The sequence below is a fragment of the Phyllobates terribilis genome, unplaced genomic scaffold (genome assembly GCF_046119375.1).
Source record: "Phyllobates terribilis strain yellow unplaced genomic scaffold, ASM4611937v1 Scaffold_2__4_contigs__length_985480577, whole genome shotgun sequence".
Taxonomy (NCBI): domain Eukaryota; kingdom Metazoa; phylum Chordata; class Amphibia; order Anura; family Dendrobatidae; genus Phyllobates; species Phyllobates terribilis.
The window spans coordinates 533,395,928-533,422,195 of NW_027362762.1; the positions used below are offsets into that span (position 1 = coordinate 533,395,928).

Genomic DNA, 26,268 nt, shown 5'->3' on the forward strand with positions numbered 1-26,268 from the left:
CCCCTCATATACTTGTACATAGTAATAAGATCACCCCTAAGCCTTCTTTTTTCCACACTAAATAACCCCAAGTGTAATAACCTGTCTTGGTATTGCAGACCCCCCAGTCCTCTAATAACCTTGGTCGCTCTTCTCTGCACTCTCTCTAGTTCAGCTATGTCTTTCTTATACACCGGAGACTGTACACAGTATTGTAAGTGTGGTCGCACTAATGACTTGTATAGAGGTAAAATTATGTTCTCCTCATGAGTATCTATGCCTCTTTTAATGCATCCCATTATTTTATTTGCCTTTGCAGCAGCTGCCTGACACTGGCCACTAAATGTGAGCTTGTCGTCCACCAATGCACCCAGGTCTTTTTCAGTTACAGTTTTGCCCAGTGTTTTACAATTAAGCATATAATTATACATTTTATTTATGCTGCCAAAGTGCATTACCTTACATTTATCCCCATTAAAGCTCATTTGTCATTTATCAGCCCAAGCTTCTAGTTTACATAGATCCTCCTGTAATATAAAATTGTCCTCCTCTGTATTGATTACCCTGCAGAGTTTAGTGTCATCTGCAAATATTGAAATATTACTTTGTATGCCCCCTACAAGGTCATTAATAAATATGTTAAAAAGAAGGGGGCCCAATACTGACCCCTGTGGTACCCCACTGTTAACTGAGACCCAGTCTGAGTGTTTTCCATTAATAACCAACCTTTGTTTCCTATCACTGAGCCAATTCTTAACCCACATACATATATTTTCCCCTATCCCCATTGTTCTCATTTTATGTATCAACCTTTTGTGTGCAACCGTATCAAAAGCTTTTGAAAAGTCCATATACACAACATCCACTGCATTTCCTTGGTCCAGTCCAGAACTTGCCTCCTCATAAAAACTGATCAGATTAGTTTGACAGGAACGGTCCCTCGTAAACCCATGTTGATATTGGGTCATGAGGTTATTCTTCTTCAGATACTCTATTATAGCATCTCTTAAGAAACCCTCCAGGATTTTACCCACAGTAGAGGTTAAGCTTACTGGCCTATAATTTCCAAGTTCAGTTTTTGTCCCCTTTTTGAATATTGGCACCACATTTGCTATACGCCAGTCGTGTGGTACAGACCCTGTTATTATGGAATCTTTAAAGATTAAAAATAATGGTCTATCTATGACGTTACTTAATTCCTGCAGTACTCGTGGGTGTATCCCATCCGGGCCCGGGGATTTGTCAACTTTAGTGATTTTTAGACGCTGCCGTACTTCCTGCTGGGTTAAGCAAGTGACATTTAATGGAGAATTTTTGTTATCACTAATCATGTTTTCTGTCATGCGATTTTCTTGTGTAAATACGGTTGAAAAAAAATCATTTACCATATTGGCTTTTTCCTCATCCTCATCCACCATTTCACCCAGACTATTTTTAAGGGGGCCAACACTATCATTTTTTTAGTTTTTTTACTATTTATGTAGTTAAAGAATATTTTGGGGTTATTTTTACTTTCTCTGGCAATGATTCTCTCTGCCTCAATCTTTGCTGCCTTGATTTGTTTTTTACATAATTTATTTAATTTTCTATATTTATTTAATGCCTCATCACTACCTACTTTGCTTTAATTCTCTAAATGCTTTCTTTTTGTCACTTATTGCGCCCCTTACAGCTCTATTTAGCCATAGTGGTTTCCTCCTATTTCTAGCATGTTTATTCCCAAAGGGTATATATTGTGCACAGGTCCTATTCAGGATGTTAATAAATGTCTCCCATTTGCTTTGTGTAGCTTTATGTCTCAGGATATCGTCCCAGTTTATTGCACTAAGATCATCTTTCAACCGTTGGAAATTTGCCTTCCTGAAGTTTAGTGTCCTTGTAACCCCTCTACTACACATCTTATTAAAGGTTACATGAAAACATATTATTTTGTGATCACTATTACCCAAGTGACCCCCAACTCGTATATTTGATATGCGGTCTGGCCTATTGGTTAATATTAGGTCTAGCATTGCCCCCCTTCTTGTTGGGTCCTGAACCAGTTGTGAAAGGTAATTGTCTCTCATAGTTGTCAAAAACCTATTACCTTTGCTTGTACTACAGGTTTCTGTCCCCCAATGTATTTCAGGGTAGTTGAAGTCTCCCATAATAATGACTTCTCCTTGAGTCGCTGCTTCATCTATTTGCTTTACGAGGATATTCCTTTTGGTCCCCGGCGATGCTCTCCTCTGGGCGGCAGGCGGTACACTGCGGAGAGCGTGCTCACTCCCAGCAGTTCCCAGTGACCTCCTGCAGCAGCAATGTATACTGACAGGAATGATTTTACACCCTTGTCAGTGTACATTGCTGTCTTCTACAGCAGTGACATCAGTGATTGCTGATATCACTGCTGTAGAAGTGACCCGGATCACCGAGGGACAATCGTTGGCGTAATCGTGGACTGCATCGTTGACGGTGGACAGGTGAGGGATATGGTTGTTTTTTTTTATTTTTTTTTTCAGAAGATCGATGGCTTCGCGGACAGAGTGCAATAAAAAAAAAATATTAAAACCATGTGTTTTTTTATTTCATTAAAATACTTTATTCTGGCTGTGTCTTTTATTTAAAAAGCGGCAACCACTTTACTACACGGTTAGTAATGGCTGGCGTCTTATAGATGCCCTCCATTACTAACCTGGGCTTCACGTCAGCCGCCAATATAAGGCTGACGTGAAACCCAACCCCATTACCCCACTCGCCACCGCTACAGGGCAGTGGGAAGAGTGGAGACTAAGTGCCAGATTTGGCGCATCTTACGATGGCGCATCTTATAGTATTCATGGCCCCTTCCCTGGCTATTAAAATCAGCCCACAGCTGTCTGTTTAGCCTTTTCTGGTTCGATTTTATAGGGGGGCCCAAAGTCAATTTTTTTCTGGGGTCCCCCTGTAATCTAGCCATTAAAGGCTAAACAAACAGCTGTGGGCTGATATTAATATCCAGGAAACAATATTAGCTAATGGCCCCTTCCCCGGCTACTAATATCAGCCCCCAGTGGTCGGCTTTCCCTCTGCTGGTTATAAAAATGACGAGGGAGCCCACGCCATTTTTTTTAAATTTTAGGCTCTGTGCCCACAATCCGGATGTAGCAGCGCTTTGGACGCATATTTTTTGCTGCATACAAAACGTTGCACTCTATTTAACGCAGGTAAATCCACATGTGTTCACTGAACCATGCAGATGTACCACATTCAATACATTCTAGTGGTCAAATTTATGTTGCGGAGACTAGCGACTCCGCAAGAGAATTTGACATGCTGCGGTCCTGAAAGACGAGCCGCATGTCAGTGTCCACGAGTGATCCGCAGCCTCAGATGCACGCATAGTGGATATGGGATTTCTACAAATCCCATCCACTATGTTGTAACATCTGGACGCTGCTGGTTTGATGCTGTATAAACATGCAGCTTCAAATGGCACCTTCCTAGGCTAAAAATAGCAGCTCACACCTAGCTGTTTTGTTTGGTGATGACAAGTTCTCAATTAGACCCTTTCATCACCAAACTTAATTAAAGTAAAGTAAAGAGTTAAATAAACAAACAGACACAGAGCAAACACTTTATTTGAAATACATCAGACACATTCTTTAATCAATTAAATTAACAAATATACTCACCCCAGTTCTGATGGTAATCCAAGGGTTTAAGCAATGTCCCACCAAATAACTTTATTTAGCTCCAAAAAGCATTTATTAATGTACAAAAATGCTTCAAAAAACGCTTGGAAAAACCGCATCACAAAAAAAAGTAGAAAACGTGTCAAAACCACGTGTTTTTTCGGCGGCAGTTTTCCTGCCAAGGAGATGCAGAAGCGCTCAGGAAATTTCTGCTTCAAATCCTGACCGTGCGCACATAGCCTAAAGGTGTCTGTCAGAAACCTTCATTACTAATGCTATAATAAAGTGTTAAAAAAAATAAAAATACTTTCTTGAAAAAAAAAAATTCGCTACCCTACATCATCCCGCTTTAATAATTTTATTAACTAACTAGATCCCAGGTTGGTCCATCAAATCCAATGTAGTCCATATAGCGATAAGAAATATGAAAGAAGTCTCTGATATTTAATTTTGCATGCTTCATCTTAATGTACACAGCATTGTCCTACTTTTTACTGCAGACTTTAACCTTCCTTATTTCCATAGTAAATGGACAGTAGGCCCCAAGAATGATGTTCTGTGGTGAGCTCTGTGTTCTCCAGTCTGACACTGAATGGACCCCATGATTTGTTGTGCACTTTCTCCTGAGTACACTGATATTACACATGTGGTACTATTTGAGCGCACGGCAGGGCTCGGAAGGGAAGAAATGCTATAACACTTTTGGAGCACAAGTTTTGCTGGAATAGATTGTGGATGCTGTGTCACATTTGGAGAGCCCATGAGATGCCAAAACGGCAAAAAACAACACAAGTAACCACATTTTAGAATCTACACCTCTTGAAGAATTTATCTAATAATGCAGTGATCATTTTAAATCTACAGGTGATTCACAGAATTTAAAACATTGTGTGGTGAAAATTAAACATTACATTTTTTCCACTAAAATATTATTTTAGCCAATAGCTTTCAATATTCAAAAGGGCTAATAGAAGAAAATGGACTGCATAATTTGTTACGCAGCTTCTCCTGAGCACGATACCCCATATGTGGTCGGAATCTACTCTCCAGTAGTGCCATACTGGAGTGCAGATTTTACTGGAATGGGTTGGGGGTACCATGTCTCTGAGGTGCCAAAACAGCGGAATCCCCCAAAAGTGACACTATTTTACAATCTATATCTATATGAATTCATCTCTGGGTGCAGTGAGCATATTGACACCACGAGTGTTTCACTGAATTTTATACTATTGGGCGCTGAATAAAAAATAGTTACATTTATTGCCACCAAAATATTGTTTTAGCCCCAGATTTTACATTTTCACAAGGGAAACAGGTAAAATGGTCCCCAAAGTTTGTCACATAATTTCTCCTGAATATGGCAATACCCCACATGTGGCGGTACAGTAATGTTTGGCTCGGGAGGGATGGAGTGCTATTTGTCTTTTGCAGATTTTCCTAGAATAGTTTGCAGAATCCATTTGCAGAGCAGCCAAGTGTCAGAACAGCAGAAACCCCCCTCAAGTGACCCCAATTTAGAAATTGCACTACTCTGGGAATTCACAGGTGTAGTAATGATTTTGACTCCATGGGTGTGTTCCAGAAATAAGCAGCAATGGATGTTGCACAGAGAAAATTGTGAGTATGCCACTGTTGTGGCCAACACATTATAGTGTCCGTTATATTGTGTCTAGCTTGTGCATCTGGAGATAAGCACCCCATAAATTGTTAAGTGGGCTCGCCTCGCTACAGTAATGCCAAAAATTTGGACACTAACTGCAGTTTAGGAACACTGTAGGACTCAGAAGGGAGAGGGGTATTTGGATTTAGGAGCGCAGATGTCACTAGATTTCTTTTAGAGGGGAGTCATGTTTCTTTTCCAAACCCTTTGTGCTACCAGTAAAGTGGTAACCCCCTTTGTTTCTGTTAATAGATGATGGACCTGAATGGGGACTTGTTTTTTGTGGGTTGAGTTGAAACTTTTATTGGTGGTATTTTGCGGTACTTAACATTTTAGATTGGTTCATATTTATCCTGTGCTCTACACTGAGCACTTACATTAGGTTTCCATCTAAATCTCCAAAATATGTGATTCAGACAGACCCGTGATGTATTTATTCCCTATAATGAGGCAGCCAGAGTTACTCTGGACTCTGTCTGACCTCTGTTCAGCGGTGTTTGTCTTTTCAGAGGTGCACAAAAATGTGGTCGTCTGTGCTCTTGTGCAAGCCTAAAGTAACGAACACTGCCACACACCAAAGTGACTCCATCTACCTCATTACAATGAATCTTCAGTTGGGGTTTTGTCAGAATCACGTTTTATGGAGATTTAGAGGGAAACCCTGATGTAAATTCTGAGTGTAGAGCACAGTATAAATTTGAGCCGAGACTTACTGCAATCTTTGGGAGGCAGAATAAACAAATCAACAGCACTTCAAGAATTGGTTTTATTAATTTTATGCCATTCACCATGTGTTATAAGGAGTAGCGTAGCTACCGGGTGGAAGGAGGGTGGGCAGAGGATGTGGTCACCCCGGTCCCCATGCTCAGTGGGGCCCACCACCGGGCGCCACACGGAGCTACGCTACCCTTAACTATATCGGAGTGCACAGCGCTTTGATTTTCTTGTCAGCCGACCGAAAGTGGATTACGAAATCAAAGCGGACGAAGAGCAAAGACCACCAGCCTTTGCGTAGATTTTGAGCTGTGCGGTCTGCAAGTAGGCCAAGTTTTTGTGATCGGTGTAGATGATCACAGGATAGACTGCTCCTTCCACTCTTCCAAAGCCAGAGTTATTGCCAAGAGTTCTCGATCACCTATCGATTAGAGAAAAAAACGCAGGTCACCATACGGCCAGAGAGAGACTTCTGGGTGAATACGGCTCCAGCACCGGAGGAAGAGGCATCCACCTCCAGAAAGAATTGCTTATTGCTGTCCGGACAGTGTAACACTGGGGTGGAGAAGAAGGTCTGCTTTAAGGAGACAAAGGTGCTATCAGCCTCAGGAGTCCACACCCTAGGATTTAGCCCCCTTGCAGGTCAAAGCAGAAATTGAAATAGTCTGAGTGGAGAAGTGTGGTATGAACTGGCGATAGTAATTAGCGACCCGAGGAAACGCTGGATTGCCTTCAAACCGTCAGGACGAGGCCACTTCAAGACAACGGACACCATTTCGGAATCCATCTTCAGGCCGGTATCAGAGATGATATGCACAAGAAACGGAAGAGAGGTCAGCTCGAAGATGCACTTCTCTTACTTGGCGTACAGACAGTTCTTCCTTAATCTCTGCAGAACCTGGCAAACATCCCTCCTGTGTGTGGGCAGATTGGGAGAAAACACCAAGATGTCATCCAGGTAAAAAGCCATACACGCGTGGAGAAGGTCCCGGAAGAGGTTCACCAGTTCTTGGAAGACTGCTGGGGCATTACACTGTCCAAACGGCATACCACGATACTCATAATAGCCATCGCAGATGTTAAAGGCCGTCTTCCATTCATCTCCCTGGCAAATTCAAATCAGGTTAAAGGCCTCTGGAAGTCGAGTTTCGTGAAGACTCTGGAACCTTTAAGATGATCAAACAGCTCGGAGATGAGAGGCAGAGGATATTTATTTTTGATTGGTTGAGTCCCCCATAATCGATATAGGGCCAAAGTGAGCAGACCTTTTTCTTCACAAAGAAGAACCCAGCTCCGGCCGGCGAGGCTGACTTCCGGATAAAGCCCCTGGCTAGATTCTTTTTAATATACTCGGACATGGCTTGGGTCTCAGCCTGCGCCGAGGTGTAGATTCGACCACATGGAGGAGATGCACCTGGAAGAAGATCGATGGGACAGTCATACGGTCTATGAGGCGGTAGCGTCTCTGCCTCCTTTTTGTCGATGACTTCAGCATAGGTCCAATATGAAGCAGGCAACCCAGGTAAATTAGATGGTGAGGCCGGAGGTCGAGCGGGATGAATGGGAACTAGACAACTCTGGTGGCACTCTTGTCCCCAAAGGAGTACTTCTCCAGATTTCCAATCCAAGACAGGCTCATGTTTTTGCAGCCATGGCAGACCTAGAAGCAGAGACTGAGACAGACCTGACAGCACATAAAGAGAAATCTTCTCCAAGTGTAGCATTCATACCTGAAGTTCCACAGGCTCGGTAACGAAAAAGATGGTCTCGGAAAGGGGTTTTCCATCCACCGATGAAACCACCAATGGATCCTGTAGATGCTGGATTGGGAATTTATGTCGATCCACAATGGCCTGTTGAATGTGATTACCTGCGGAACCAGAGTCCAGGTAGGCTGATTCAACAAAACGGATGTTGCCACAGGAAACAGATATTGACAGAGTCAGCGATGGAGCGGTGTGATTCTCGCCCAGGGTGGCCTCCCCAACAGACCCTAGGTTCAGGAGTTTTCCGGTTTCTCTGGGTAGGAACAGATTACATGTTTAGGACTGCCACAATAGAAGCACCTTTCCTCGGCACGACGGCCTCCTTGGCCATCGTCACCTGGTCAATTTGCATGGACTCTGGGGAGGATGCTGGGGCTTGCTGTAGAATCGGCCTTTGATAGGTAGGAGCCAGGCGCGCAGGTCTTCTCTTGCGGGTCACCTCTTTGGAACGCTCCAGAAACCTGATGTCGATCTGAGCTGCAAGAGACACCAGGTCATCCAGTGGGAATATAGCAACCGGCCAGCTTGTCCTAGATTCTATTCTCCTGGAAAGGCTCGGAGGACAAAGTACAGAATTGGACAGCGCATTGGCCCACAGTCAGGTTTCCCTGGCGTAGTCTGAGTAGAGAAGATGCTGGGGAGGCAACATGGCCAGGTTCATCAAAGACCTTATGGAATGCTTCCAGAAAAGACTGAAGGTTTGAAACAAGAAGATCCCCTCTCTCCCATAATGGACTGAGCTATGCCAGAGTTTCACGAGTGAGATAGGACATGATGAAGGCCACTTTGGCCCCGTCCGAGGCGAACTGATAAGCCAAGAGTTCAAAGTGCAGCATGCACTGATTGATGAACTCTCGACATAGGGCAGGATCACCCCCATAGCGTGGAGGAGCATACAGACGGGGTCCGGGAACATAGGTCACAAGCTGATGGGTCACGGCCGTGGTAGCCGCAGCTTGGGGAGGTGCAGCTGCGGCCGAGGTTCTCAGCGTATCTAGGCGGGTGGTCACTGTTCTCAGGTAGGAAAAGATCTTATCCTACTTGTCTTTCTGGCGAGAGACCTCGTGGTACAGGTCTGAGGGAGAGGAGGCCTGGGAGCCAGCGAATTCCATGGCCTGAGCAAACTGTAACGGACTGAGTGATGGAACCACTGTGACGTTACACGAGGAGAGTCTGGAGGGGCGTGACCACACCAAGACTGACCACGGATGCACAGCAACTGATGGTACCGCAATCTGAGGAGAGCCCGGGAAGGGGGGCAAGTCCAGGTGCTACACCAGGACTGACCTCGGGTGCACTGCAACCAGGCCCGGCGTCAGCACCTGGCGCACCTGGGCAAGTGCCGGGGCCCTGAGCAGGCGGGGGGCCCACTCGCCATCGGGCAACCCTGTGCGCTCTGGAGCCCGTGAGTGGAGGAGTGCAGTGCCGGTGCCAGCGCCCACCACCACCCACCACCACACTTGCTCAGGGCCCTGGCAGCCGGCACAATACCTCTCCCCGTTCCTCCGCAGCAGGTCCAGTCTCTTCCGCGCTGTGACGTCTCAGGTCAGAGGGCGCGGTGACTTCTTTCCACTGTGCTCTCTACTGAGCAGTTACCTTGCAGAGCAGGAAGATGGCAACGTGGCTGAGGAGTCCGGAGCAGCGGCAGCAGGTGACAAGTGATGTGAGTATTTTTTTTTTTCTTTATGTATGGACGCATGGGGCATTATATTGGGAGGGGGGGAATGACATCCTGCATGGGGCATTATATGGGGGGGGGGTGACATCCTGCATGGGGCATTATATGGGGGGGGGAATGACATCCTGCATGGGGCATTATATGGGGGGGAGATGACATCCTGCATGGGGCATTATATGGGGGGGGGAATGACATCCTGCATGGGGCATTATATGGGGGGGAGTGACATCCTGATCCTGCATGGGGCATTATATAGGGGGGAGTGACATCCTGCATGGGGCATTATATGGGGGGGAAGTGACATCCTGCATGGGGCATTATATTGGGGGGTGACATCCTGCATGGGGCATTATATGGGGGGGAGGTGACATCCTGCATGGGGCTTTATATGGGGGGGAGTGACATCCTGCATGGGGCATTATGTGGGTGGGGGGAACAGCCTGTATGGGGCATTATGTGTGTGGGGGGGAACAGCCTGCATGGGGCATTATTTGTGGGGGGGGAACAGCCTGCATGGGGCAGTATGTGGGGGGCACAGCCTGCATGGTGCATTATATGGGGGCTAGTATCCTGTATAGAGCGTTATAAGGGGGCCAGTATCCTGTATGAAGCGTTATATGGGGGCCAGTATCCTGTATGATGCGTTATATGAGGGCCAGTATAATGTACAGAGCATTATATGGGTGTCGGTATTCTGTATGGGGCGTTATATGGGGCCCATAATACTGTATGGAGGACTATGTGGTGCCCATAATACTGTATGGAGGACTATACTGTCCGGTCTGCACTGTGCGTTGCGAGGATTCGCCGGTTTCTGAGCTATTGTAGAATTTACCATAGATATCACTCATGTAATGTAAGAAGTGAAATCTTTGGCATTGTACTATATATATATAGTACAGACCAAAAGTTTGGACACACCTTCTTATTTAAAGATTTTTCTGTATTTTCATGACTATGAAAATTGTACATTCACACTGAAAGCATCAAAACTATGAATTAACACATGTGGAATTATAAACTTAACAAAAAAGTGTGAAACAACTGAAAATATGTCTTATATTCTAGGTTCTTCAAAGTAGCCACCTTTTGCTTTGATGACTGCTTTGCACACTCTTGGCATTCTCTTGGCATCTGCGGTTTTGCTCTGCTCTGCTTGTTCACCGCACCTGCGGTTTCGCTCTGCTTTACTTGTTTACTGCTCCTGCAGTTTCGCTCTGCTCTGCTTGTCCACCGCATCTGCGGTTTTGCTCTGCTCTGCTTGTTCACCGCACCTGCGGTTTCGCTCTGCTTTACTTGTTTACTGCTCCTGCGGTTTCGCTCTGCTTTGCTTGTCCACCGCACCTGCAGTTTTGCTCTGCTCTGCTTGTCCACCGCACCTGCGATTCGCTCTGCTCTGCTTGTCCACCGCACCTGCGGTTTTGCTCTGCTCTGCTTGTTCACCGCACCTGCGGTTTCGCTCTGTTCGTTCACCGCACCTGCAATTTCGCTCTGCTCTGCTTGTCCACAGTACCTGCGGTTTCGCTTTGCTCTGCTTGTCCACCGCACCTGTGGTTTCGCTCTGCTTGTCCTCCGCGCCTGCGGTTCTGCTCTGCTAGTCCACCGCACCCGCGGCTCTGTTCCTGTATCCCAGTCTGTACTGGTCCCTATCCAGCCTGCGTTTCTACCTGCCAGTATCTGCCAGTCTGCATACCAGCCGTGCCTGCCAGCACCTGCCTGTCTGCATACCAGCCATGCCTGCCAGCACCCGCCTGTCTGCATACCAGCTGTGCCTGCCAGTACCCGCCTGTCTGCATACCAGCTGTGCCTCCCCGTTCCTGCATTCCCCGGTGTGGGTTAACAGCTGTCACCGGGGTCTGACCTGGAGAAGCACCTGGTCCCTCTGCTCAGTTCCTCCCTGGTTCACGGAGTTGACTGAGCCGCCATGCGACCTTGGTCGGACCGAGTTGATACTTAGTCACGCCCCTCCAGGCACTCCTCGGTTCATGGTCCAGTGGGATCGCTAACCACGCTCATGACAGTTAGTCCGGGCGTGTGCGTAACATATATATATATATATATATACACAGTATACATGTGTGTATGTGTATGTATATATATATATATATCTCTTCGGTATCTGTGTATCATGAATCGTGATATGTGTTAAAGGGGCCCACTGAGACTCTTTCGCCCAGGGTCCACAAAAACCTGGAGCCGCCCTGACTGCAACTGAACCCCAAGGGACAAGAAGCTGGAACAGCCAGGAATGGGTAGACTTGGCAAGTACAGGTAGACACGGCAGGTATACCGACTAGCACGGCTGATTTGCCGACAGGCTGGTACTGACGAACACAGCTGGTATACAGGCAGGCAGGTGATGGCGGACACAGCTGGTATACAGGCAGGCAAGTGATGTCGTGCACGGCTGATATACAGGCAGGCAGGTGAGCTGGAAAATATAACTGTAACACAGGCAGGCACGGATGTACAGGACAGGTATACTGGGATACGAGCACTGGGGACCTGAGAACAAGCAAGCATGCAAGACAAAACTAACACGTTCCTCAGGCACCTCCAATCAGGTGGAGGTGCCTTTAATAATAATTGTCTTCCCGCCATTGGCTGGGGACACTTTAGGATGGTTCGCGCTGTCCCATTGAAAGGGCGGGACTGCGCGTGCGCCCTAAGCACGGTGCCCGGGGATCTGTGAGCCGTATGCAGACCCCGGGCAGCAGCAGCGGAAGGAAGAGGGAGTGCGGGACCGTGGCGGTGAGTGAGTTGGCGTCTCTGCCGGGGCAGAGGGGCACCGTGCAGGGATGCTGGCGCTACACTCCATTCAGTATAATACACTCCTCGTAGTCTTCCATACAGTAAAATGCACTCCCCATAGTCCTCCATACAGTACTGTATAATGCACTCCCCATAGTCCTCCATACACTATAATGCAATCCCCATAGTCCTGCATTCCGGCGTGCAGCACATGGAGTTACGGACCACCAGATATTGAGATGTTTCCCCTCTCTATGATGTGCCTAATTGATTTATAGGGCAAATTTATATATTAGCATGTACTTACACCCTGTAGACATTCATTTGGCCAGTATATGTACCTCTGAGCATTTTTACTTGCACCTGCAATTGTGTAGGTGTATGAGATCTGCAGCTTTACTTGGTCATTGACTTTATATGCAATTGAATACTGATAGGGCTGCAATGCACTTTTTGTGCCAGGGTATGTGGGTATAATACAGTACATTTTTTACATCTTTTGCATAGCATTGATATACTATGGTTTAGCTTGGTCCTTTGTTTTTTTGTATTGGTACTCTACATGGAAGTATTGTGTATTTTAATTGTTTTTTTATATCCGTGTGTGCACTTTTTGTCTCAGTGCCCCCAAGAACCAATGACTTTTTCAATAAAGGTTTTTTAGTCTGGCATATTGTTTGGCTAATTCTTTATTTATTATTATTTTTTGTACAGTATGACCTATGTGTTCGGTTTTTTTTCTTTTGGGTTTATAAGGCAGTCCCCATAGTCCTCCATACATTATAATGCAATCCCCATAGTCCTCCATACTGTATAATACACTCCCCATATTCCTCCATGTAGTATAATGCACTGCCCATAGTCCTCCATACAGCATAATACACTTCGTATAGTTATCCATACAGTATAATGCACTCCCCACAGTCCTCCATTACAGTATAATGTGTTCCCCATAGTCCTCCATATAGTATAATGCACTTCCCATAGTCCTCCATACAGTATAATACATTCCCCATACATCACAGGGACACAGGGGCTGGAGCATATATATTACAGGAGACATTAGGGTTGGAGCATATTCATCACAGGGATGCTGGAGCTGGTGCATATACATCACAGGAGACGCTGGGGCAGGTGCATATTAATTACAGGAGATGCTGGGGCAGCAGCATACACATCACTGGTGATGCTGGAGCAAATACATCACAGGCGATGCTAATGCAGGAACACATACATCACAACAGATGCCAGGGCAGGAGCATATACATCACAGGAGACACTGGGGCAGGAGCATATACATCACAGAAGATGCTGGGGCAGGAGCATGTGCATCACCAGAGACACTGGAGCATGTACATCACAGGAGACACTGGGGCCAGAGCATAAACATCAAAGGAGATGCTGGAGCATGCTGGGGCAGGAGCATGTACATTACAGGATACGGTAATGCAAGAGCATATACATCACAGGAAATGCAGGGGCAGGAGCATATACATCACAGGTGACACTGGGGCAGGAGCAGATACATCACAGGAGACGCTAGGGCAGGAGCAGATACACCAAAGGAGACACTGGGGCAGGAGCAGATACATCACAGGAGACGCTAGGGCAGGAGCAGATACATCACAGGAGACACTGGGGCAGGAGCAGATACATCACAGGAGACACTGGGGCAGGAGCAGATACATCACAGGAGACACTGGGGCAGGAGCAGATACATCACAGGAGACACTGGGGCAGGAGCAGATACATCACAGGAAACACTGGGGCAGGAGCAGATACATCACAGGAGACACGGAAACTGCCGCTGCTGTCTTCATCTGTGAGACAGGAGCGCATCATGCACAAACTCTGCACGCAAAGAATGTCCTCAAGCTTGCACTGGCAAGTGTCAGGACCTAATCCTTCGTTGCATGCTTATGTTCATCAGTTATACACTTGTGTGAACGAGCCCTAATTGTTATTATTTTACTGGGGGAAACATAAGGATTCAGATAGGGTTGTCTGAGCAGTGGACAACCCCTTTACCATACTCTTCTTAAGGCCACAGCCCCACTATCAGTACTCGGTCAGTATTTTTTCTCAGGAGTGGGAGACAAAACCAGGAGTGGGTGATAAATGCAGAATTGGTGACTTGTTTCTATTATACATTTTCTCTGATTGTTCCTTGCCTGGTTTTGTCTCCCACTCCTGAGAAAAAAATACTGACCGAATACTGATAGTGGGGCTGTGGTCTTACTATCATAGTTGCTCTAGCAACCAATCAGAGCTGAGCTTTCATATTTTAACCTGTACTGGAAAAATGAAAGCTGTGCTCTGATTAGTTACTACGGGCAACAAGAACAGTCTTTTTGCTAGTCTTTGTGAGGCCCAGTGTCTCTAACACATTTAATAATTGTGGCTCAAAGCAGTGAAGACATTTATTTGCCACAAGGTAAACCAACGCTCCAGCTCATGTAGCTTAGTAATACAGCCCCTTTGTCTCCAACTTGGACAAGTCAATGCAGAGGTAAACAGAAAACCACCTAAGGCTATGTTCACATATCATGGTTTTTTCAGCATTTTTTGCTGCAGATTTTTATTCTAATTTTCAGCTGCGTTTTGCAGTACCAGCAAAGTCTATGAGAATCCAGAATTCTCTGTTCACACACCTAGGTTTTTTTTGCTGCGTATTTTGTGCCTTGCTTGGGTTTTCGGAAAATAGAGCGTGTCACTTCATTCAGCGTTTTATCGCCCATAGGAAGTAATGGGTGGTGAAAAAAACACTGAAAAAACGCAGCATAATTTGCATCAGTGTTTCTGATGGTAAAATAGAATGGGGTTCTTTTTTTCACAGAACTTTATGTACATGCATAAATAGAGACAGAAGGACAGTGAAAAAAACGCTGAAAAAACGCATAAAAACTCAGCAAAACCTGCGTTTTTGACACAGCTGATTTCCTGCCTGAGATTATATTTTTTAGCAGATTTGTGAGGCTAAAAAACCCAACATGTGTGAGCAAAGGCTAAGGAGCAACTTTTTATCCATTAATAGCAGAGTCCAGTCCGTTTGTACCGCAAATATGACGTCCGCCTAACATGTCATCTCACTGTACATAAATCACTTATTATAGCAAAATGCTACCATTTCCAGACGCCAGATGGCGCTCTCTTTCCCGCTTCTGTAAAGTCTTGATAAGGAGCCTTTTACCTGAGGAGTTCAGGGTGGGGGCGTGGTCCATTAAGCTACACCCCTTCTTATCCGTGACCAATGGTGAGCGCAGCCTTTCCTAGAGACCAGTAGTAGACTAGCAGGGCGGTACGGTCGGTGCTGTCAGTGAGCTGGGGGCGGAGTTACGCGCTAACTGTGGAGCTGGTGTGTGGTGAGGAGGGAGATCGAGAGTACTGGTCCGTGGAATATGCCGCTCGCTCAGCTGGTAGATTTGTGGCCCGACGTGGAGCTGGTGCCAGAGGAAACTGAGGTGAGGATGGGCGCTGCTTCACCATGCGTGTCCGTGCATGCATCACTTCATTCTGTGCACCTCTGCAGGTGCTGTCAGTGATTAGTTGCCGTGCGTGACCATGGACACGGGTGTTCGTGTCATGTGTAGCTTGCTTTGGATACAATGAGTAGTGTCAGGCTATATAGTAGATGAGCATGCTCTGCGTGTCATGCTGGTGCCATCTAGTGTAAGCTCTGCAGAGCTGTGCAGCAACAGGTGCCAGATTGGCCTCAGGCTACCGTTGGCACAGTGTACAATATGTTGTGTAATATGGTACTGTGTACTGTCAGCGCCAGGATCCTTCATGTCCCTACAATAGGCTGCTGGCCGTGGATTGTCATGGTAATAAACAGTGAAGTGAGGCTGTGTGTGTTTGTGTATATATATATGTATATATGTATATATATATATATATATATATATATATTATATATGTGTGTGTGTGTAACTCTGCAGCGAGGCAGTGTGTGTGTGTGTGTAACTCTGCAGCGAGGCAGTATGTGTGTGTGTGTAACTCTGCAGCGAGGCAGTATGTGTGTGTGTGTAACTCTGCAGCGAGGCAGTATGTGTGTGAGAGAGACTCTGCAGCGAGGCAGTATGTGTGTGAGAGAGACTCTGCAGCGAGGCAGTATGTGTGTGAGAGAGACTGCAGCGAGGCAGTATGTGTGTGGGAGAGACACTGCAGCGAGGCAGTATGTGTGTGAGAGAGACACTGCAGCGAGGCAGTATGTGTGTGAGAGAGACTCTGCAGCGAGGCAGTATGTGTGTGAGAGAGACTCTGCAGCGAGGCAGTATGTGTGTGAGAGAGACTCTGCAGCGAGGCAGTATGTGTGTGTGTGTGTAACTCTGCAGCGAGGCAGTATGTGTGTGTGTGTGTAACTCTGCAGCGAGGCAGTATGTGTGTGAGAGAGACACTGCAGCGAGGCAGTATGTGTGTGAGAGAGACTCTGCAGCGAGGCAGTATGTGTGTGAGAGAGACTCTGCAGCGAGGCAGTATGTGTGTGAGAGAGACTCTGCAGCGAGGCAGTATGTGTGTGAGAGAGACTCTGCAGCGAGGCAGTATGTGTGTGAGAGAGACACTGCAGCGAGGCAGTATGTGTGTGAGAGAGACACTGCAGCGAGGCAGTATGTGTGTGAGAGAGACACTGCAGCGAGGCAGTATGTGTGTGAGAGAGACACTGCAGCGAGGCAGTATGTGTGTGAGAGAGACTCTGCAGCGAGGCAGTATGTGTGTGAGAGAGACTCTGCAGCGAGGCAGTATGTGTGTGTGTTTAACTCTGCAGCGAGGCAGTATGTGTGTGTGTGTAACTCTGCAGCGAGGCAGTATGTGTGTGAGAGAGACTCTGCAGCGAGGCAGTATGTGTGTGAGAGAGACTCTGCAGCGAGGCAGTATGTGTGTGTGTGTAACTCTGCAGCGAGGCAGTATGTGTGTGTGTGTAACTCTGCAGCGAGGCAGTATGTGTGTGAGAGAGACACTGCAGCGAGGCAGTATGTGTGTGAGAGAGACACTGCAGCGAGGCAGTATGTGTGTGAGAGAGACACTGCAGCGAGGCAGTATGTGTGTGAGAGAGACTCTGCAGCGAGGCAGTATGTGTGTGAGAGACTCTGCAGCGAGGCAGTATGTGTGTGAGAGAGACTCTGCAGCGAGGCAGTATGTGTGTGAGAGAGACTCTGCAGCGAGGCAGTATGTGTGTGAGAGAGACTCTGCAGCGAGGCAGTATGTGTGTGAGAGAGACTCTGCAGCGAGGCAGTATGTGTGTGAGAGAGACTCTGCAGCGAGGCAGTATGTGTGTGAGAGAGACTCTGCAGCGAGGCAGTATGTGTGTGAGAGAGACACTGCAGCGAGGCAGTATGTGTGTGAGAGAGACTCTGCAGCGAGGCAGTATGTGTGTGAGAGAGACTCTGCAGCGAGGCAGTATGTGTGTGAGAGAGACACTGCAGCGAGGCAGTATGTGTGTGAGAGAGACACTGCAGCGAGGCAGTATGTGTGTGAGAGAGACACTGCAGCGAGGCAGTATGTGTGTGAGAGAGACACTGCAGCGAGGCAGTATGTGTGTGAGAGAGACTCTGCAGCGAGGCAGTATGTGTGTGAGAGAGACTCTGCAGCGAGGCAGTATGTGTGTGAGAGAGACACTGCAGCGAGGCAGTATGTGTGTGTGTGTAACTCTGCAGCGAGGCAGTATGTGTGTGAGAGAGACACTGCAGCGAGGCAGTATGTGTGTGAGAGAGACACTGCAGCGAGGCAGTATGTGTGTGAGAGAGACTCTGCAGCGAGGCAGTATGTGTGTGAGAGAGACTCTGCAGCGAGGCAGTATGTGTGTGAGAGAGACTCTGCAGCGAGGCAGTATGTGTGTGAGAGAGACTCTGCAGCGAGGCAGTATGTGTGTGAGAGAGACTCTGCAGCGAGGCAGTATGTGTGTGAGAGAGACTCTGCAGCGAGGCAGTATGTGTGTGAGAGAGACTCTGCAGCGAGGCAGTATGTGTGTGAGAGAGACTCTGCAGCGAGGCAGTATGTGTGTGAGAGAGACTCTGCAGCGAGGCAGTATGTGTGTGAGAGAGACTCTGCAGCGAGGCAGTATGTGTGTGAGAGAGACTCTGCAGCGAGGCAGTATGTGTGTGAGAGAGACACTGCAGCGAGGCAGTATGTGTGTGAGAGAGACACTGCAGCGAGGCAGTATGTGTGTGAGAGAGACACTGCAGCGAGGCAGTATGTGTGTGAGAGAGACACTGCAGCGAGGCAGTATGTGTGTGAGAGACTCTGCAGCGAGGCAGTATGTGTGTGAGGGAGACTCTGCAGCGAGGCAGTATGTGTGTGAGGGAGACTCTGCAGCGAGGCAGTATGTGTGTGAGGGAGACTCTGCAGCGAGGCAGTATGTGTGTGAGGGAGACTCTGCAGCGAGGCAGTATGTGTGTGAGGGAGACTCTGCAGCGAGGCAGTATGTGTGTGAGGGAGACTCTGCAGCGAGGCAGTATGTGTGTGTGAGAGACTCTGCAGCGAGGCAGTATGTGTGTGTGAGAGACTCTGCAGCGAGGCAGTATGTGTGTGTGAGAGACTCTGCAGCGAGGCAGTATGTGTGTGTGAGAGACTCTGCAGCGAGGCAGTATGTGTGTGTGAGAGAGACTCTGCAGCGAGGCAGTATGTGTGTGTGAGGGAGACTCTGCAGCGAGGCAGTATGTGTGTGTGAGGGAGACTCTGCAGCGAGGCAGTATGTGTGTGTGAGGGAGACTCTGCAGCGAGGCAGTATGTGTGTGTGAGGGAGACTCTGCAGCGAGGCAGTATGTGTGTGTGAGGGAGACTCTGCAGCGAGGCAGTATGTGTGTGTGAGGGAGACTCTGCAGCGAGGCAGTATGTGTGTGTGAGGGAGACTCTGCAGCGAGGCAGTATGTGTGTGTGAGGGAGACTCTGCAGCGAGGCAGTATGTGTGTGTGAGGGAGACTCTGCAGCGAGGCAGTATGTGTGTGTGAGGGAGACTCTGCAGCGAGGCAGTATGTGTGTGTGAGGGAGACTCTGCAGCGAGGCAGTGTGTGTGTGCCTCTTATATATTGTAGTTCTATAATTTTTGGCAATGGCTTCTCAAGATTAACATGACTAGATGTGATCCTGTACTTGGCACTAAACATATGGAACCTGCACAGAACTTTATTATGGGTACCATAGTTCAATGCAGTTTGTGGGGAATATTTTTTCATAAGAATTTGGGAAAGTTATGAAATGTCCTATAAATGTCTGTCCTATTCCTGATCTAAGGGTCTAGACTTTGAGCTGAGAAAAATGTGTCCTACCGTAAATTATATAATTTAAACATGAGTCATGTATGAGGGAGTTGTAGTTGTGGAGTCGGTGTCATGGAAATTGAGGTGTCGGAGTCGAAGGTTTGGCTTACCGACTCCACAGCTTTGTGCGCAATGCATGATAGTGGATCTCCAGAGTACTGGGACTAAGATCTGAGGTATATTTTCCCCCTAGAAAACATTTTAAGTTGTAGCTCACCCCTTCACATATAGCCCTGAGTTGCTCCCGATGTTTGCATTGACGTGCTGCTGCCCTGAGTTGCTCCCGATTTTTGCATTGACGTGCTGCGGCCCCACTATCAGTATTTGGTCAGTATTCGGTCAGTATTTTTTCTCAGGAGTGTGAGACAACACCAGGTGAGGAACAATCAGAGAAAAGGTATAATAGAAACAAGTCACCAATTCTGCATTTATCGCCCACTCCTGGTTTTGGCTCCCATTTCTGAGAAAAAATACTGACCAAATACTGATAGTGAGGCAAATACTCCTAAGTGGGGCCTTAGGAGCACACTCAGGTGAATCCCAGTTGGCTGCAGTGCTTATAAGCCCTGTACATATTCGACAGTATTTCCTAGACGGAGGTGGTGGCCAGTTCCCTAGGCATTGAGCCATAAATTGAAAAGTAGAGCTAGCGGGAGAACAGGGCAAATTTTTTTTTTATAAAAATTGCTTGTTTTTATAGCCACTATACAAATATGCCCGTCTACGAAGATGGAAGTAACCCTTCGAGGATATCTTTACACAGAGATGTTTCAACAACAAAAATAAACAAGACAAACACTTTTAACAGAAATGCAGATCGTTTTATTATGAGACTCTTTTCTAATTTGCACTTTTTAAGCTTTCTTTCCCTCACACTTTTTTTGCACTTTTTTGCTTAAAGCTTGGCGCAAATTCCTTAAGAGACCCTGATAAAAGAAGCGACATGGCTATTTTATTCTGCTTTGTTTTTTGAAACCTTGTCTGAAAAATAAAAATTTGCTGCAGCGAAGTCCCATTAAAATCAGTAGGAAGTGTATTGAAATAGTATTTGTATTGTTTTTTCTGAGGATTTTGGAGTCGATCAAAAATTGTGGGGACAAACCCTAGGACATCTTGCAGTTCTCCTGAACTAAACAAAGTGTAGTTATTGGCACCCTCAGTAAAACGTCATTTCTTATAGAAGGAAGAGGTGGGCCAGACATTAGGTCTGCTGCAGAGGAAATCTAGTAATCTATCATAGCCGTTCAGATGAATTGCCATCATATAGTGCTGGATGGCCTGTTAGGATGTTAGCTATAGTTTAGAGGCAAAAAACTGAATTTTTCATTCCACATTGTGTAAATTCCTCTAAAGCACCTGAAGGGTTAAACTAGCAACCAGACAACAACAAAAAAGAAGAAATTTGGCAAACTTTTAACCCTTCCAACACCCTACAAAATAAGGCGATATGAAAAATGCTAACTTAAAGCAGACATATGGTAAATGTTAACTGTGTGTGTGTGTGTGTGTGTGTGTGTCGCTTCTTTGTTTTTCTAAACATTCAACGTTTGAAAAGTGCTAATTTTCTATTCAAATTTCTAATATTTTCATAAATAAACACAGAACATATTGAGCTAAATTTATCACGATCCTAAAGTACAATGTGTCACAAAAAACATTCTTAGAATCACTCGGATATGAAAAAGCTTTCAAAAGATATTAATACTTAAAATGACACATCAGATTTGAAAAATGGGCCTTTGTCATTATGGGGATACATCCAGAAGAGTCAGTATTTAATAGTGCATAATTTAATCATCAACTTTAGGTTAAAGAAGCACTTTAATGAACTTTATTTTCTCTAAATTTGTGCATCTGAGTATGTAGTGACTGTCTATGTATTAATATACTCGCCTACCGCCATCTTCTCCGGGATCCAGCGTTGTTCCTCTCCTCTTCTTTTCTGAGTGACGTCACAGATCTTCAGACTACCTGGCTCACTCCATGTGAGCCGGAAGTCTCTTTTACACATGTAAGTCTATGGAGCCCTGTTCTGACAACCCATGGGCTTCTACTGTAAAAGCCACTTTCGGGTCACGCAGAGCGTAGTGTGATATGGAAAGTCTGCAGAGTTGTGGTGTCATTCAGAAGAGGACCGGAGCGGCGTTGAATAGCGGAGTAATTGACAGATGGTGACTATAATAACACGCTAAAAAAATGAAAAATACAGAAGTGGTGACGTGTTTCTATTATACTTGTCCTCTGATTGTTCCACTCCTGATTTTGGCTTATAAATGCTGATGTGAAATACTGAACATGGCTGCGTTGTTTTTCTTCGCAAAAAAAATTCTGCATATTAAAGTTCCAGCAAAGTGAGTACGATTTATAGAAATCTCATGACAACTGTGCTTTTTGTTATATGCAACATAAACTGACCTGTGTAAAAAAAAAAAAAAAAAAAAAAAAAGTAAAATCTTCATCAGGTGGTGCGGTAAAATAATTTCCCACCCAACCCGAGGAACCTATTCTTACGTGTAAAGCATATGCAGTGACTATTTTCCCCATCCAACATTCTGTCCCCCCATTGCTAGTATCAATAGCATGTATATTTTTTTATTAATAAAAAAAAAAAACCTTGATCTTGCCGCCTCACAATCCTCCCCTTGAGATCCAGTGTTCCTGATGAGTGACCTTACACACAATAATGACACTTGTGCAGTAGTAAAGTAAAATTACTTCTGCCTCTCCTTTTTGACTATGATAGCTTACTTTTGTGACTCATGCACTATCGCAGGCAAATCACAGGTTACAGCAGAGCAGAGGATGTTTTCATGGTCCGTTGGGCAGCATGATGACATGAGAGGGGGGTAGAAAAATAAGTGCACCCTAATTGTAGTGGTGGAAATAGGTGCACCTAACTAGCTGTCACCCTGAGGCACCTCCCACTGAAGCCAGGCAGCTGTAGCAGACCCTAAAAGTCCCATGAATGGAGCGGAGACAGCAAGTGCCGCTAACCTGCTGTCTCCCTGCCTTGTCATACAGTGAAGTCTGGCAGCTGGTGCTGCTATTAAATGAGCCATGCTTGGAGAGCAGACAGCCTAACTTAATGTCTCTGCTCCAATCAGAATGCTTTTACTGATTGCCGAACTTTATAGTGAGGGGCGCCACAGGGTCACAGCAGGATAGTTGCACTGTGAAGCTAATTTACTGTCTCTCTGTGGCGCCTCCCACCAAGCAACCAGTGCTGACAGTAAATGCACTGTGACTGGAGCGGAGACAACTAGTGAACGGACTTGCTATCACCCTACAGTGGGTATTACCTCATGGGCCAAATGTAATGACCCGATTTGGTCCACGGGCCAGAGTTTGGCATGTGTGGTCTATAGTATCGGTTGCCTACGCATCTTGAAAGGCACTGTCAAAGCTGAGCCTTATATAGAGGTTTTAGAAAATATTCTCCCATCCAGACAACTTTTATTTCTTGGAAGACCTTACATATGTCAGCAAGACATTGCTAAACCACATACTGCATCCATCATAACAGTATTGCTTTAATGGCGAAGACTTTGGGTGGTGAACTGGCTGACCATGGTCCAGATTTTTCACCTATAGAAACATTTGGTGCCCATTTTGGCAGAGCTGAGAGAAACAGGCTTGAAAAGTTGCAACATTTTTGTGCAACACTTTTCAAAGAAATTTATGCCAGAATTCTGGCTAAATTGCTGTGATAAATCTGGGCCATGGGTACATGCTCTATTTGTAAATAACATGGATAAAGCACATACATGAAATACAGATGTCTGAATGAGGCTTAAAGTAGCACTCCTGCATTTTGCCATTTTTTGTTGTTTTAACTCACCACTAGAGTGGTGTCACCAATGTAAGTTCCCTGCCCCTAGTAATATACTTACCAGCAATCGTCTTATCGGCTCCACTCCGGTCGGTCTTCTGCAGGTTGTGACCTGCCGGATCCCCCCAATGTTAGGCTGGAAGTCACTTCTAAATGTAAGTCTGCGAGCCAGTACAAGGCTCTCATAGACTTACATTGAGAACTTGTGATCGTTGCCTCTGATTTCAGGTCAGTTAGGAGCTGTGGTCATAGGAGGGCTGGATGGGACCAAAGCGGTGACGGGAAGAGCTGAAGACAGAGGCTGGTGAGTATATTGCTAGGGGCAGAGAACATGGATTCGTGATAACACTCCAGCAGTGAAATCAAAAACTTCTGGAGTGCTGCTTTAAAGGGGTTGTCCAGTACTTTATATTACCCCACCAATGTATCCCCCCGGGGCCCCTAAGGATTTTTGTAATTAGCTTACGTTGCAGATACTGCCTGTGAGCGGCGCTACCACTGGCCGCTCACAGTCATCACGTGACCCTCGGCTGCAGCCGGCTCTGACATCCGCTGATGTCACGACAAGTGCTGGCAGCAGCCGGGGCTCTCTGTCTTCTGGATTCCACGGTGGATGCCAGGCTGTGGGCGGGGTTAACCAACCGCGTCACACCCAGCATCCACCGCGCTCTGCCTCTCTCCATTCATTGGGAAAGCACGCGGTGGATGCTGGGTGTGACGCGGGGTTAACCCCGCCCACAACCCAGCCACCACCGCGGCGACCCCAGCGCTGAGTCACGCCTCACTTGTCGTGACGTCAGCGAGGGGTGACGTGATGCCTGTGAGTTGCCAAGGATAGTGCCGCTCACAGGAAAATAAATGCAATGTAAGGTAAATACAAAAATCTTTATTGGGCCCTGGGGGGATACATTGGGGGGGTAATGTCCAGTACTTTATAACTTCTTTAAGGCTGGAGTCACACTAGACCAGTGTTTCCCAAACCCTGTCCTCACGGACCCCAACGCATCGTGTTTTCAGGATCTCCTTAGTATTGCACAGGTGAGAGAACCTGTGGCAGTTTCTGATGCCTTAACAATAATTCTATAACCTGGGCAATACTAAGGAAATCCTGAAAACATGATGTGTGGGGGGGCGTGAGGACTGGAGTTTGGGAAACACTGCACTAGAGTATAAAAAAATCGGTCCGATGTTGCTCCAGAAAAGTAGGGCGAGTGTCATGTGAAATGATTTTTTCCTTCTCCTTTTCCACCTGATATCATACGTATGACATTCGTATTCTATCTTTATGCAATGCCTTTTTAACATCAGCTTTTACATACAATAATTCTGTCATTTTAAGCTAGTTTACAAGCTAATAATGCTATCTTATAGATAGAATAAATAGGATAGGTGTCCTGTAGATATATCACAAGCCCACTACATATAATAAACTAGCACCCTTTAGTGCTTTTCATGTGGCACTAAAGGGTGTTTAGCCTTATTTAACCTATTAAATAAATAAATAATTTACAGAAATGGCGTGAAGTCCCCCTTTTTAAAATAACCAGCTAAGGGAAAGTAGACAGCTGTGAGCTGATGTTGTTGTTCGGGGAAGGGGCCAATATCCATGGATCTTCCTAGCCTATTAATAACAGCTTACTGGGTAGTAATGGGGATGTCTTATAGACGCATCTCCATTACTAACCCATGGGCTTGATGTCAGCGGACATTACACAGCTGACATCAACTCCAAAATCATTACTCCGATTGCCACCGCACCAGGGCAATCGGGAAGAGCCAAGGCTAAGCGTTAGAATTGGCGCGTCCATGTGCCATGCGATTATTTTTTTTCTTTATTTTTTTTTTTCACTCACATCCATTGACTTGCTTTGGCAAGTGCAATCCAATTCTCGTACACAATTGCAGCATACTGCGAATTTTTTTCATTTTATTTTTTTCAGTCCAATCTGATGTTTTCTTGCATTGCACTCGTCCGATTTATATGCTAATGTGAGCGAGCCCTAATAGCCTTTTACAGGGGTGATGATTGCCTGAAGACTCATAGAAATTATTACTCCCAATCATTGTTGGTTGACTTGTTTACACTGGGCAATCAGAAATAATGTGCATGTGACGCGCCCCCTGGGCCTGTGCTGCTGCTGCTGTGCAGGGGGAATACCCGGAGCCGGATCGCTGGGGGTTGTAGTTCTCCGTGGCGGTGACCCGGTCCGTGCCCAGGGTGGTCAAACCAGTGGCAGTCTAAATGTTGTAATAAGTGTCCGACTACGCCACCCGTGGATTGCGGTCAGTGGGGACCGCCGCTGCGCTGCCGACCGCTGAGGCTGATGTTGGTTGCGCAGCCGAGTATGGGATAACTCCCCACGGGAGGAGTATTGCCTCAGGGCAGCTAATGTGAGAGATGATGGGAGTGATGGTGTGAGCGTCCCAGTACTAATGGTGCCGGTGCAGCAAGGAATCACAGAGACGTGAGGTGCAGTTCAGGGTCTTTACTGATGGTACAAGGCAGACCCTCCCGGGAGTACTGGCTAGTATAAGGGGCCTGGTCAGTCTGCGAGCAAGTAGGAGTTCCCCTGGCCAGGTGGAGTTGTAGGCCTCCCCGTTTATCTGCACTCTTCCTGGCTACTTTGCTGTCAGCGGTTACAAGTAGCCCACGTCCCTGAGTATACCGTGTGGTGCTCACCCGTATGGCTGGTGACTTGGGGCCTTCTGTTAGCCTCCGCTCCTGGATGGCGGCGCTGGTCCCTTCTTTGTGACTGAGCCTCCGGGCTTCTATGGCCAGAGGACCTGGAATCCCCTGCCGGCTGGTTTCTGCTGCTGGGTATATATCAGTCCCCACAGCCTCGGACTCCTGTGTCCGGTTTTAGTGTCCTCAGCCAGGGCGAGCTATATCTCTGCTCACAGCCCCTGGCCTTCTGCCTCTGCTCCTACAGAGCTCCTAGTTCTTCCTTTCCCTGTGTCTGGAACTTCACTCACTAATCCCGC

At 46.6% G+C, this 26,268-nt stretch overlaps 1 protein-coding gene and 1 long non-coding RNA gene across 4 annotated transcripts in view; one reads left to right on the forward strand and one right to left on the reverse strand.

The window, feature by feature from the left end:
* The window catches only part of LOC141219705 (uncharacterized), a 186,940-nt gene that overhangs the window by 17,125 nt on the left and 143,547 nt on the right, over positions 1–26,268 (reverse strand). The gene's annotated exons all lie outside the window — the stretch shown is intronic.
* Positions 15,498–26,268, forward strand: part of RPS6KA1 (ribosomal protein S6 kinase A1) — a 177,679-nt gene continuing 166,908 nt past the window's right edge. The window contains exon 1 of one of the 3 annotated variants that reach the window (XM_073666160.1): positions 15,498–15,662. In XM_073666160.1, the coding sequence (XP_073522261.1) occupies positions 15,600–15,662 (63 nt within the window). In that variant the 5' untranslated portion in view covers positions 15,498–15,599. The remainder of the gene's footprint in view (positions 15,663–26,268) is intronic. The other 2 variants (XM_073666161.1, XM_073666164.1) reach the window with 2 other exon arrangements.